Raw genomic sequence first — 15,202 nt, 5'->3', positions numbered from 1 at the left:
TCTCCTCGTTGTTCTCATACCATTGCTTGGCCCTCCAAGTAGAAAAATACGTTAGCCAAACACACGGTGTCATCCCCTTTGTTAAATTTGGCTGTACGCTCATATACCTTCAGCCACTTGTTTGGATCGTGGCCATCGTCACCAGAGAACACGGAAGGATGTCCCATGCGGTGGCACACAGTTGCTTTCATAGTAATGTCCTCTTCTTCTTCTGTCTCCTGTAGATTTCGGTCTGTTGAGTATGGATCGAACTCGGGTTTCTCGCCACGTAAACGGCGGCCTGATGGGAGCCACTGTGTCGTCGACAACGTGCACTATCACAAATTCCAATACCTGGCGCCTCCACCAGAATAATGTCAGGTAGAAGTAGGTGTAATTAGATGAATGACGAACACTAACTTCACTTAACGAAGGTTTATTCAGCACTTGCACTTACAAGAGCGCGGAGCGAACTGCCTCCGGCCAGAACACATACAGTATATATAAAGCCACAGAACATTCCAATACAATGATTCTTGATATTTGTGGATACTTTTAGAATGTGCTCGAACCGAATATAGAAATTAAAACTGTACAGTCCAGGTGAGTTTCGAACTCACGACTTTCCATACAACAGTTTAGTATCATAACCACAACACCACGGTGCTACTCAGCTTCTTCTGCGACAGTGTTATAAAACAATGTCATCCATTATACTAATGTGTATTCTCTGAATTAAAAAGTGGGCATGAGACGTTCATTGTTCCTCCCACTTTAAATGAGATTTGGTGAGATTTTGCCGGAAACTACCCCCGCACCCCCCACCCCTCCCTCCTTCCCACCACTTTGAGTTCACGTAATTAACAGACGTCCCGTAATCTGATGTGTGTAGCGGACGTGTGACATTACAGACAACTGGCTCGATTGCCGCAGGGCGGTTTGTATTTGCCGGAACGGCTACAGGGCGGTGCAAAGAAGTTTTGGGGCGGACAGCTGTCAGCTTGCTGGCAGACACCCGGGCTGATTTGGAGGCAGCGCTGAGCGCAGGAACAGGGGTTGCCGTAAAGCGACCAGCAGCAGCCGTCATCGGTGTTTTCTCCGGGCGGAATGACGTTTGTATGATTCCCGGTACCGTGATCACGGGACGCGCTAAAATCGAGGAGCCGTGTGACGCGGAATTTGTCACTGAATGTAATATTACAGGAAATAAATGCATGCTAAGGAAAGACAAATGACAACTTTGGATCGCGGCTCATTGAAAATTCTACCACGTTGATTAAAACTCTTTTGGGTGTTGTACCTTGTCACTGTATAAAATACTTTACTTGTAAACCGTAAAACGAACGTATCGACCGTATTATAGTGGCCTTAATCAGGACAAGGCTGGGGGAAGGACTGAGGAAATCCGTTGTAATATGGTCGAAACATTGGTTTTACGGTTTATAATTAAAGTTTTTTAGACAGTGACGCGGTAAAACGTCCAGAAGAAATTTAGTCATCGTGACACTGGCCGTGGAAACCTCCATAGTTACAAAATTCAGCCATGTTAGAAACTTCGGGGTTAAAAAGTTATTAATGTTTATTACTATTACTGTTTATAAAAATTGTAATAATTGCATCAGCTATGCAACTTACACTTATGATAAACCAAATGAAAGCGAATTCTGCCAGAAATCACACGAACTGTTTATTTTTCTAATTAATATACAAAATGTTATAAATAATATAGTTAATTTACGTAAATAGTGCCACCACTATGAAATTCTTCACATGTACGCAATTGCTATTGTCTACATCTACATCTACATCTACATTGATACTCCGCAAGCCACCCAACGGTGTGTGGCGGAGGGCACTTTACGTGCCACTGTCATTACCTCCCTTTCCTGTTCCAGTCGCGTATGGTTCGCGGGAAGAACGACTGTCTGAAAGCCTCCGTGCGCGCTCTAATCTCTCTAATTTTGTCAGTATGAGTACCTCTTTTTAATAATCCAACAATCTTCGACCCATATTTATTTATGCTCAAACACGAGTAATAGAATATATAGAATTAATGTTAGGCATTCGATACAGTTCCCCACAGTCGTTTAATGAACAAAGTAAGAGCATATGGACTATCAGATCAATTGTGTGACTGGATTGAAGAGTTCCTAGATAAAAGAACGCAGCATGTCATTCTCAATGGAGAGAAGTCTTCCGACGAAAGAGTGATTTCAAGTGTGCCGCAGGGGAGTGTCGTAGCACCGTTGCTATTCACAATATACATATATGACCTTGTGGATGACATCGGAAGTTCACTGAGGCTTTTCGCGGATGATGCTGTGGTATATCGAGAGGTTCTAACAATGGAAAATTGTACTGAAATGCAGGAGGATCTGCAGCGAATTGACTCATGGTTCAGGGAATGGCTATTGAATCTCAATGTAGACAAGTGTAATGTGCTGCGAATACATAGAAAGAAAGATTCCTTATCATTTAGCTACAACATAGCAGGTCAGCAACTGGAAGCAGTTAATTCCATAAATCATCTGGGAGTAGGCATTAGGAGTGATTTAAAATGGAATGATCATATAAAGTTGATCGTCGGTAAAGCAGATGCCAGATTGAGATTCATTGGAAGAATCCTAAGGAAATGCAATCCGAAAACAAAGGAAGTAGGTTACAGTACTCTTGTTCGCCGACTGCTTGAATACTGCTCAGCAGTGTGGGATCCGTACCAGATAGGGTTGGTAGAAGAGAGAGAGAAGATCCAACGGAGAGCAGCGCGCTTCGTTACAGGATCATTTAGTAATTGCGAAAGCGTTACGGAGATGATAGATAAACTCCAGTGGAAGACTCTGCAGGAGAGACGATCAGTAGCTCGGTACGGGCTTTTGTTGAAGTTTCGAGAACATACCTTCACTGAGGAGTCAAGCAGTATATTGCTCCCTCCTACTTATATCTCGCGAAGAGACCATGAGGATAAAATCAGAGAGATTAGAGCCCACACAGAGGCATACCGACAATCCTTCTTTCCACGAACAATACGAGACTGGAATAGAAGGGAGAAACGATAGAGGTACTCAAGGTACCCTGCGCCACACACAGTCAGGTGGCTTGCGGATTATGGATGTAGATGTAGATGTAGAATTTTCGACTAGAGTGATGAGTGTGGTGAAATATGCACTGACGGAAAAAATCCAACACCAAAAAATAATAGATGTAGAGTAATAAAATTTCGGCAATACTTTTTATAGGTAACATATTCAAGTAATTAACTTTGCAAGATGACAGGCTAATGTAAGCGCGAGATAAGCCATTGCATATGTGAAATGCTGGTATATTAGTAAGGGCTGTAACCGCCAGAAACGTGCATGCATTGTGATGTAAATGTGCCGGATCTAAGTTTGTGGGATGGAGCTCCATGTCTGTTGTACTTGGCTGCTCAATAGCGGAGCGGTTAATGCTATTTGTGGATGAAGCAGAAGTTCTCGTCCGATGATGTCCCATATGTACTCGATTGGAGACAGATCTAGTGAACGAGCAGGCCAAGGCAAGATGTTGAATCTCTGTAGGGCATGTTGGGTTACAGCAGCTATATGTGGACGAGCGTTATCCGTTTAGAAAAAACCCCTGGAATGCCATTCATGAAGGGCAGCACAGCCGGCCGGTGTGACCGAGCGGTTCTAGGCGCTTCAGTCTGGAACCACGCGACCGCTACGGTCGCAGGCTCGAATCCTGCCTCGGGCATGGGTGTGTGTGATGTCCTTAGGTTAGTTAGGTTTAAGTAGTTCTAAGTTCTAGGGGACTGATGACCTCAGATGTTAAGTCCCATAGTGCTCAGAGCCATTTGAACCAAGGGCAGCACAACAGGTCGAATTTCCACACTGACGTACAATTTCGCTGTGAGGATGCGAGGGATAACGACGAGACCGCTCCAGCTGTCATACCCTAAGACCATAACTCCAGGTTTAGGTTCAGTGTATGTTGCACGCATACAGATTGATTACAGACCCTCAACTGGACTCCTTATAACCACCACACAGCCATCGCTGGCACAGAGGCAGAACCAGCTTTCACGAGAAAACACAAGACCCCTCAGTCCTGCCCTCCAGGCAGCTGTCGCTTGACACCACTGAAGTCGCAAATGGCGATGGTTTGGGGTCAGTGGAAAGCACGCGACAGAGCGTCTGGCTCGGAGCTGTCCTTGCAGTACCAGACTTGTAGCAGTGTCACTGCGCTGCTAAATGCTGCTGAAATTGCTGCTGCAGATGCGGTACCATGCGTCAGAGCCACTCGCCGAACACAATGGTCTTCCTTCTCAGTAGTGCCACGTAACCGTCTGAAGCTCGGTCTTCTCGTGACCACCGCTGTTATTAATGATGTACAGTGGCTACATTCCTGCCAAGTCTGTCTGCAGTATCGCAGAAGCAACATTCAGTTTTTTCTCGTAGCCCTGTTACACAACCTTGTTCAAACTCAGTCAGTTGTTGATATGGCGTCTTTGTCGCCTTAAAAGCATTCTTGACTAACATGGACTCGCCATGTACAATCTTAAAGATAACTAATGCTCACGAGCGCTACAGCGTGTATTTAAAGCAAACCCGATTTGCATCCTCATAGTGGCGCTACTTGCGCCAGTGTTATGCGAATGGCACGAAATCTGAACAGACATAATCTTTCAGATGTACACTACTGGCCATTAAAATTGCTACACCAAGAAGAAATGCAGATGATAAACGGGTATACACTGGACAAATATATCACTGACATGTGATTACATTTTCACGCAATTTGGGTGCATAGATCCTGAGAAATCAGTACCCAGAACAACCACCTCTGGCCCTAATATCGGCCTTGATACGCCTGGGCATTCAGTCAAACAGAGCTTTGATGGCGTGTACAGGTACAGCAGCCCATGCAGCTTCGACACGATACCACAGTTCATCAAGAGTAGTGACTGGCTTATTGTGACGAGCCAATTGCTCAGCCACCACTGACCAGACGTTTTCAGTTGGTGAGAGATCTGGAGAATGTGCTGTCCAGAGCAGCAGTCGAACATTTTCTGTATCCAGAAAGGCCCATACAGGACCTGCAACATGCGGTCGTGCATTATCCTGCTCAAACGTAGGGTTTCGCAGGGTTCGAATGAAGGGTAGAGCCACGGGTCGTAAAACATCTGAAATGTAACATCCACTCTTCAAAGTGCCGTCAATGCGAACAAGTGGTGACCGAGAAGTGTAACCAATGGCACCCCATACCATCGCGCCGGGTTGTAAATAGGCTGTTTAGGTTTTTTATTGGTAACACCACGTAGCGCTGTGTATGAAAATTACTGGCTGTGCTGAGTGCAGTCTGTGGCTGGTTTGCATTGTTGTTTGCTATTGTAGTGTTGGGCAGCTGGATGTGAACAGCGCGTAGCGTTGCGCAGTTGGAGGTGAGCCGCCAGTAGTGGTGGATGTGGGGAGAGAAATGGCGGAGTTTTGAGAGCGGATGATCTGGACGTGTGTCCATCAGAGACAGTAAAGACTGGATGTCATGAACTGCTATATATTATGACCTTTGAACACTATTAAGGTAAATACATTGTTTGTTCTCTATCAAAATCTTTCATTTGCTAACTATGCCTATCAGTAGTTAGTGCCTTCAGTAGTTTGAATCTTTTATTTAGCTGGCAGTAGTGGCGCTCGCTGTATTGCAGTAGTTCGAGTAACGAAGATTTTTGTGAGGTAAGTGATTTGTGAAAGGTATAGTTTAATGTTAGCCAGGGCCATTCTTTTGTAGGGATTATTGAAAGTCAGATTGCGTTGCGCTGAAAATATTGTGTGTCAGTTTAGTGTTGATCACAATAGGTAAAGAGCGAAATGTCTGAGTACGTTCAGTTCTGCTCAGCTGTTTGAAAATCAAATAATGTAAGAGGTTTATCAGCTCAGTAATTCACTAATTTTTCTAAGGGGACGTTTCAGGGTGATACGCCAGTATGGCGATGACGAATCCACGCTTCCAATGTGCGTTCACCGCGATGTCGCCAAACACGGATGCGACCATCATGATGCTATAAACAGAACCTGGATTCATCCGAAAAAATGACGTTTTGCCATTCGTGCACCCAGTTTCGTCGTTGAGTACACCAACACAGGCTCTCCTGTCTGTGATGCAACGTCAAGGGTAACCGCAACCATGGTCTCCGAGCTGATAGACCATGCTGCTGCAAACGTCATCGAACTGTTCGTGCAGATGGTTGTTGTCTTGCAAACGTCCCCACCTGTTGACTCAGGGATCGAGACGTGGCTGCACGATCCGTTACAGCCATGCGGATAAGATGCCTGTCATCTCGACTGCTAGTGATACGAGGCCGTTGGGATCCAGCACGGCGTTCCGCATTACCCTCCTGAACCCACCGATTCCATATTCTGCTAACAGTCGTTGGATCTCGACCAACGCAAGCAGCAATGTAGCGATACGATAAACCGCAATCGCGATAGGCTACAATCCGACCTTTATCAAAGTCGGAAACGTGATGGTACGCATTTCTCCACCTTACACGAAGCATCACAACAACGTTTCAGGAGGCAACGCCGGTCAACGGCTGTTTGTGTATGAGAAATAGGTTGTAAACTTTCCTCATGTCAGCACGTTGTAGGTGTCGCCACCGACGCCAACCTTGTGTGAATGCTCTGAAAAGCTAATCATTTGCATATGACAGCATCTTCTTCCTGTCGGTTAAATTTCGCGTCTGTAGCACGTCATATTCGTGGTGTAGCAATTTTAATGGCCAGTAGTGTAGAAAAACGCCTACCAAATTTCATTCATGTTCCACAATTATTTCTTGGTGTAGCGGTATTTCTCCGTCAGTGTATGTTTAAGATTTATTTGAAGTTATTAAAATAATGCATAGTTGTTTTATTAAGAGGTCACAAAATGACCCCAAAACTTTATCGTTTGTTTTTTATGTGTATTTATGGGAAATTATTGTATAAATTCTAAATGGTGGTCAGGGTGAACGTATCAAGTGGTAGTCATGTGACAGAACCTTTAAAGAAACGTGCACCGTTGAGCACAAACATCTGTCATCTTCGCCCGCTCATCGTGGGTCATTGGCCTTAAGTCTGTCGGCTGGGATTTTCTGTGGTAAAGTTCTGGGCGGCGTGTGTGCTGCGAATGCTTCGCTATGTGATAGCGGCGACTTGGAATCATTTTTGTGGACGCATGTGATGAAAACTTGTAAATTTCTGTGCTCTCGTTTCAGTCTGGAGCTAGAATCTCTCGAGTCATTTAGTAAATGACGAGCTCTAGCATGCGCGAACTTTAGTATCATTTTTACTGTTGCAGCAGTGAACTTGTAAAAATTTACCACTTTTCACTGATTTAAATTGTGTGATGGACTTCGGCAGCATTAGTTGGGACAGCATTTATGGTTATGCAATTTAGGTTCGTTGTGAACGACAGTGAGAGTTCATGCTAACGAACATTAAGACGTCGTCACGGTTTTAACGAGTTCATTGCACTGATTAGAGTATTTATTTAGCACAAGCCGTTGGCTGGAAACGCTCTATTTGCACGAAGTGATTACGAATTTGCACTGTTGTTTAAATACTGACTAGTTATTCACTGAATTTATTTGTACGCGGCCATCATTTACATACATTCTGCATTCCTGAAATAAATGTTTAGATCAAATTGCAAAACAATCTGATTCAGGCAATATTACTGTCGAGCTTTTGACCAACAATTGCAACCTTGGTTCAGCTACTTATTTATTTCTCTAATTTGTCTCATTATTAGGATAAATGAATATTATAGTGTAAAATTTTTGGGCTATAGAGCGACTGTGTACGGCCGCTCGCTATTGACGATGTCGAGCCACGCTAAAAATTATTGGCCGTACATTGCACGCATTTTGTTGGCACGTTCTACAGCTTCGTGATTATTTATCTCTAAACTCATAGACGGTGTGAGGGAGCAGAAAAGACCCACGGGTGGAGTCGTAGACGGACATTTTGTATTGTGACGGCCAAATGTAAGAGGTTTTTATTAAAATATGGAAGAAATAAACTGAATTCCTGTATCTTTTCATTTATAGTTTTACATAAAGCTTACTGAGTATAGAAATATTCTCCTAAACGCAGGAAACGTCATACCTAAAGACTAACTGTGCCAGCTACGTGAAGAACCTGTAATGGACATCGATGAAAAGTTAATTGAGATACACAACCAAAAATATGCAGACAAATCTGAAGAAACCTTCTAATACTAATATCGTTTCTGGTTCTCAAGGTACTGAAAAGTGTTCACGCGAACCATTTCAGTACAACAGTGAGTTTTACTGAGAATTGTCTTCACTTCGGCTTTGTCCTCATTGAAAGAAATTAAGTTAGAAGACGCCGTTCCCGTTTGCCTACCTTAAAATATTAACAGTCACGGACACAATAAATCAGTTTATTACCTCGCACGAACAACAACTCGCAAGTTCTCGTATTTGATTGGCAGAGTTACCCCATAGTTCGATCTTTCTTCGAAATTTTCGACTCAGTCGTTTTCTGACCAGGATTTCTGAACTCAAATGAATATCCATCGTTCCACAAAGTTTTTATGATCAGCATAGTAACGCCCTGTATAAGAATCAAGGATGCCAACTGTACAGAACAACACAGTAACAGTTATTTGTGGAATGGCGTTAAGGATTGTACGTCTACCGGAAGATACGTTTGACCATACAGTGACAATGCTTTGTCCTGACGAGTAGTGAATGATAGCGGGCTCCCTATCCTCCTCAAATCAAACAGGTCTGCTGTCACTTTGCAAGTTAAACTTGAAGTCGTCCGTGAATTTGGCGGCCCTCTATTGATCTTCAGTCCAGTGCACGTGCTAGCGCTCACATGGCAAACTCGGGACAATGAGTGGCACCCATCAGTCTGATTGCCTCCCAAACACACCTTTGTGTTGAAGCCTTCTGCGCACAGTACTCGATGACATTCAAGGGCAGCAGCAAGAGCAGTCGTAGTTTCAGTAGGACAACAGTCCTATTCTTTGTACCGCTTAACGTTAGATATCTGCCAATGGTGAGTGCTGTGTCCCGCAGACGCCCTTCGATGGGACATTTCGTTTCCAAACATACGCCTAGAAACTATTTCCACAGTCTATAAACTACGGATGACCAATATTTAACTATTTGAAAAGCTATATCTGAGTCATGCCTAAAATCAGTCAATAGTCTTCCATCGAAGTGCGTCCGGTAAGTGGACCCTCGGGGGTATTTGAACAAATTAACGATCTCTGATGCCTCCTCTCACTGCCACAGCAGCAACTGCCGCCGATCTATTCTGAAACAAAAAGTTATCTTCTATGTACAGGTGACACGAGACAACTTTAGCTCTACTGATTTCTTTCTGTTCGTCAACATTCGTGTCAATTTCGTTATGTTTTCCTGAATAATTGCGGTTTGTGTGATTTTTCTGTTTTTATGTAAACCAATGTCGTGGAAAAAAGTTGCGAAATCTTCTTGCGATGTAATACGATATAATAACATTAACATGTACATTTGGTACAAGTATATCGTATTCTCGTTAAAAATGACAATAAAACGAAGAAATGTATACTACTGAAATATTACCTGAAACAATGACCCCTACAAAAGGCTTCTGGCGGCTCTCAGCAACTCTCCGGATGGACTGTATTTGACAGTGGTATACCAGTCAGGTTCCTTTCAGAGTATGCAGACACAATAGCGCCGTTCTTAGCAATCACACACAACCGCTCACTTCACGAAAGGTCTGTTCCTAAAGACTGGAAACTAGCACAGGTCCCATCAGTATTCAAGAAAGGAAATAGGAGTAACCCACTGAATTACAGACCCATATCACTGACCTCAATTGCAGTAGGGTTTTGGTTGCATATACTGTACTCGAACATTATGAATCACCTTTAAGAAAATGACTTATTGATATATAACCACCACGGATTCAGAAAATATCGTTCTTGTGCAACACAGCTAGCTCTTTATTCCCATGAAGTAATGAGTGCTGTCGACAAGGGATCTCAGATCGATTACGTATTCCTAGATTTCCAGAAGGCTTTTGATACCGTTCCTCACAAGCAACTACTAATCAAATTGCGTGCATATGGAGTATCGTCTCAGTTGCGTGCTGGATTCGTGATTTCCTCTCAGAGAGGTCACAGTTCGTAGTGATAGACGGTAAATCATCGAGTAGAACAGAAGCGATATCTGGCGTTACGCAAGGTAGTGTCATAGGCCCTCTGTTGTTCCTGATTTATACACTACTGGCCATTAAAATTGCTACACCACGAAGATGACGTGCTACAGATACGAAATTCAACTGACAGGAAGAAGATTCTGTGATATGCAAATGATTAGCTTTTCCGGGCATTCACACAAGGTTGGCGCCGGTGGCGACACCTACAAGATGCTGACATGAGGAAAGTTTCCAACCGATTTCTCATACACAAACAGCCGTTAACCGGCGTTGCCTGGTGAAACGTTGTTGTGATGCCTCGTGTAAGGAGGAGAAATGCGTAGTATCACGTTTCCGACTTTGATAAAGGTCGGATTGTAGCCTATCGCGATTGTGGTTCATCGTATCACATTTGCTGATCGCGTTGGTCGAGATCCAATGACTGTTAGCAGAATATGGAATCGGTGGGTTCAGGAGGGTAATACGGAACGCCGTGGTGGATCCCAACCGCCTCGTATCACTATCAGTCGAAATGACAGGCATCTTATCGGCATGGCTGTAACGGACCGTGCAGCCACGTCTCGATCACTGAGTCAACAGATGGGGACGTTTGCAAGACAACAACCATCTGCCCGAACAGTTGGACGACGTTTGCAGCAGCATGGACCATCAGCTAGGATACCATGGCTTCGGTTACCCTTGACGCTGCATCACAGACAGGAGCGCCTGCGATGGTGTACTCAACGACGAACCTGGGTGCACGAATGGCAAAACGTCATTTTTTCGGATGAATCCAGGTTCTGTTTACAGTATCATGATGGTCGCATCCGTGTTTGGCGACATAGCGGTGAACGCACATTGGAAGCGTGTATTCGTCATCGCCATACTGGCGTATCACCCGGCGTGATGGTATGGGGTGCCATTGGTTAAACGTCTCGGTCACCTCTTGTTCGCACTGACGGCAATTTGAACAGTGGACATTACATTTCAGATGTGTTACGACCAGTGGCTCTACCCTTCATTTGATCCCTGCGAAACCCTACATTTCAGCAGGATAATGCACGATCGCATATATCAGGACCTGTACGGGCCTTTCTGGATACAGAAAATGTTCGACTGCTGCCCTGGCCAGCACATTCTCCAGATCTCTCACCAATTGAAAACGTCTGGTCAATGGTGGCCGAGCAACTGGCTCGTCACAATACGCCAGTCACTACTCTTGATGAACTGTGGTATCGTGTTGAAGCTGCATCCAAGCTCTGTCTGACTCAATGCCCAGGCGTATCAAGGCCGTTATTAGGGCCAGAGGTGGTTGTTCTGGGTACTGATTTCTCAGGATCTATGCACCCAAATTGCGTGAAAATGTAATCACTTGTCAGTTCTAGTATAATGTATTTGTCCAATGAATACCTGTTTATCATCTGCATTTCTTCTTGGTGTAGCAATTTTAATGGCCAATAGTGTATAAATGATGTAGTTGATGATCTGAGCAGCCCCCTTAGATTGTTGGCAGATGATCTCGTAGTTTACCGTCTAATAAAATCATCAGACGATCAATTCCAATTACAAAATGATCTAGAGAGAATTTCTGTATGGCGTGAAAAGTGACAATTAGCACTAAACAAAGAAAAGTGCGAGGGCATGCATATGGGTACTAAAAGAAATCCGATAAATTTTGGGAATACGATAAATCGCACAACTCTAAGGGATGTCAGTTCCACTAAATACCTAGGAATTACAATTACGAGCAACTTAAATTGGAAAGACGTCACAGATAATAATGTGGGGAAGGCGAAACAAAGACTGCGATTTGTTGGCAGAACACTGAGAAGATGCGACAAACCCACTAAAGAAACAGCCTACATTACACTTGTCCGTCCTCTGGTGGAATATTGCTGCGCGGTGTGGGATCCTTACCAGGCAGGGTTGACGGAGAACATCGAAAAAGTGCAAAGAAGGGCAGTTCGTTTCGTGTTATCGCGCAATAGGGGTGAGAGTGTCACTGACATGATACGCGAGTTGGGGTGGCAGTCACTGAAACAAAGGCGGTTTTCTTTTCGGCGAGATCTATTTACGAAATATCAGTCACCAACTTTCTCTTCCGAATGTGAAAATATTTTGTTGACGCCCACCTACGTAGGGAGAAATGATAATAAAATAAGAGAAATCAGAGCTCGAATGGAAAGATTTAGGTGTTCCTTTTTCCCACGCGCCATTCGAGAGTGGAATGGTAGAGAAGTAGTATGAAAATGGTTCAATGAACCCTCTGCCAGGCACTTAAGTGTGAATTGCAGAGTAACCATGTAGATGTAGATGTAGGCAACTCACAGGAGGGTGTTTGTGATGTTACACAAAATTAAAAATTAATTTTAAGTAAACGTACATAGTTTACAGGAATGTGGAGCGTCGGAGTAGCAGGTGGAAAAGTACGGCTGAAATAAATTCCAAATATAGGCCGCAGTACTGGAAAATACAGTACGCGTGTTTGTCGGTGTACTCACTCGTGCAGTTCTCGGCATTTCACTTCGTACTCTGCTTTCAGCTGCGCCATCTCAGCCCTCAGCACTGCTAGAGTTGTTTTAGTGTCAACGAGTGAGCTCTGCAGCTCACTGTTGGTGTCTTTGTCTGTGTGACGGAGGTTTTTAGCTGCTTCTTGCTTCTTGCTCAGGACTGCATTTACCTGAAAATATAAATATGTTGCAAAGTATCAGTACACAGTACTCATACACAGGCACAATTAACACGTGCATGAGTCGTGGCTTATGTGTGAAATTCCTAATACAAGAGTAGTGGGTGTCGTAAGATGATATTATAGCACTGCAATGACATTCTAAATTGTTGCAATGATATTCTAAACTGTAGCAGTAGATGTAAATAACACTCTTTGATCCACAGATGTTCTGCAACTGAAACGCCGTATGCATTAGTTACAGTGCAGAAAGCATCTCGTGACTCAAAATTGGCAGAAGACGTGAAAAATTCAAAAAGAATTACTATTATTACTTTGCGATGCGCACCAAAAACGCTTAGTAGATGGGGGTTTCCCTTATTGACGAAAAACGTATTGTCAGAATAATTATATGTTCACGTATTTTTATGAATCATGGTGCTCTGTAGCTTATATAAATTCTTGGAATATCTGATATCAAGGAATACCTCTCATGTACGTTAAAAACTTCAATGTTCGGTCGGTTTCAGCCTCAGCCCACTATCATGGAATTTGATAGAGGATAAAGTACAAAAGTCCATTAAACAAATTGTAAAACCTTTCAGGGAACAACAAAATATTGGTACGGGACTCATAAAGTATGTTATCATTCGATCCGGTAAGTATCGTCGTTACGTAACTAATCCGGTGGGATTCATACAGGTGGTATCGCAAATAACTGTAAGTATCACATACACTATCAGTATCCGGACACCTTTCAGTGGGCATTAATGTGGGATATGTTCACCATTCGCCTTTATGACGGTTTGAACTCTGCTCGGAACACTGTCAGTGAGATGTCTGAACGTCAGTGGAAGATTGGCAGCCTATTCTTCCTCAAGAGCCGAAACCATAGGCCGCTGAAGTCTGGAGCGAATTCGACGCATTAACTCATCCCAAAGATGTTGCATTGGGTTCAGGTCGGGCAGGCCAGTGCAATTCAGGAACGTTATTGTCCACAAACCGTTGCCTCACAGATGCTAGTTTATGAGAGGATGTATTGTAACGCATATATACAGTAAACAGTTATCGTCTTCGAAATGTTGTAAGATATATTTTCATATGCTGCCGCATGTGAGTTTTCTTAATTACAGCTGGTGGATCACGTCCTAACCACGAAAACAACCCTGTACCGTAACACCACCTCTTCTGTACTTCACTCTTGGCACTACACATGATTGCAGGTACGTTCTCCATGCATTCGCAAACTCAGATCCTTTCAACTGATTGCCGCAGAGAATACCGTGATTAATCAGTCCAAATCACCCGTTTCCTGTCACCCATTGTCCACAGACGTTGATCTTTAGATTACCTCAAGCATCGCTTAGCACTGAGTACAGAAATGTGGAGCTGCTCGATCGTTGTACCACATTATTTTTAACTCCCTGCGCACAGTTCTTGTCTTAACTGGACTGCTGGTAGCACTTTGAAACTCACGAACGATTCCTTCCACTTTCACGAGACTTTTTACAGCTAAACTCCACAGTGCTTGACAGTTTGCGTCTGGCCGTACAAGAGGTCTGTCTAGTCATGATTTAGCTGTGGCTGTTCCTTCGTGTTTCCATTACACAGTCATATCATCAAAAGTTGACTTGGGCAGCGTTATAAAGGTTGAGATGCCCTTGACGGATTTGTTACTCGGATGACATCCAATGTGGAGGTCACGTTCGAAGTCACCGAACTCTCCTGATTGATCCATTCTACTGTTACTAGTTCTCTACTGACAACACAATGTACCCCACCTCTTTTGGGTACTGGCGGGTCCTCCTCTCGTGATCTAGTGATCAGTTTCGCATTGTATGGGAGTGTCTGAATACTTTGCTCGGATAGTGTATATCAGTTTCCCGACTGGGGTCTAAGGGAGAAATCAAGTGATATCTTCAGTGTCACTTATAAGCTCTAGAGCAGGAACTACCGTGCCTTTTACGTGCGCTTGGCTGCCAGCGAAACATTATTCACGATGAAGTAAAGAAGGAAGGGCGAACATAATGAAATACTCCGTCGTTTGAGGCGGAGCGGAAGCTTGGACTGGACTAGGATATTAAAAAAAAAAAAAAGCGGTGGACTTGTTGAAAACCAATTCAGAATCTGTCAGACGTGATCTATGTAAACCCCAAAAATCTAAATTTGGATTGCCGTACGGGAATTTAAGTATCAGCCCTCCTTAAACCTGGGCCAATTTGCTACGTTTTTTTCTCAGTCTGGACGTTGAATGCTCACAGACAGCGTCTGTTGGCAACCATTGTTTTCTCAAGAGCTAAGTAACGCGTGTGTGTGGTGAGAGTGTGAGACAGCTGCTCTCAGTAATATATGGTACGCTTGGAACATATCGTGGATTGCTACA

General features: G+C 43.7%; 1 protein-coding gene across 1 annotated transcript in view; it reads right to left on the bottom strand.

Moving 5' to 3' along the window:
* Window positions 1–15,202, bottom strand: part of LOC124722252 (ras and EF-hand domain-containing protein homolog) — a 246,047-nt gene that overhangs the window by 188,939 nt on the left and 41,906 nt on the right. The window contains exon 4 of the mRNA XM_047247441.1: window positions 12,653–12,831. Within this exon, the coding sequence (XP_047103397.1) occupies window positions 12,653–12,831 (179 nt within the window). The remainder of the gene's footprint in view (window positions 1–12,652; window positions 12,832–15,202) is intronic.

The sequence above is a fragment of the Schistocerca piceifrons genome, chromosome X (assembly GCF_021461385.2).
Source record: "Schistocerca piceifrons isolate TAMUIC-IGC-003096 chromosome X, iqSchPice1.1, whole genome shotgun sequence".
Classification (NCBI taxonomy): domain Eukaryota; kingdom Metazoa; phylum Arthropoda; class Insecta; order Orthoptera; family Acrididae; genus Schistocerca; species Schistocerca piceifrons.
Note: the sequence above shows the minus strand (reverse complement) of the source record. Positions and strands in the feature narration are given on the sequence as shown.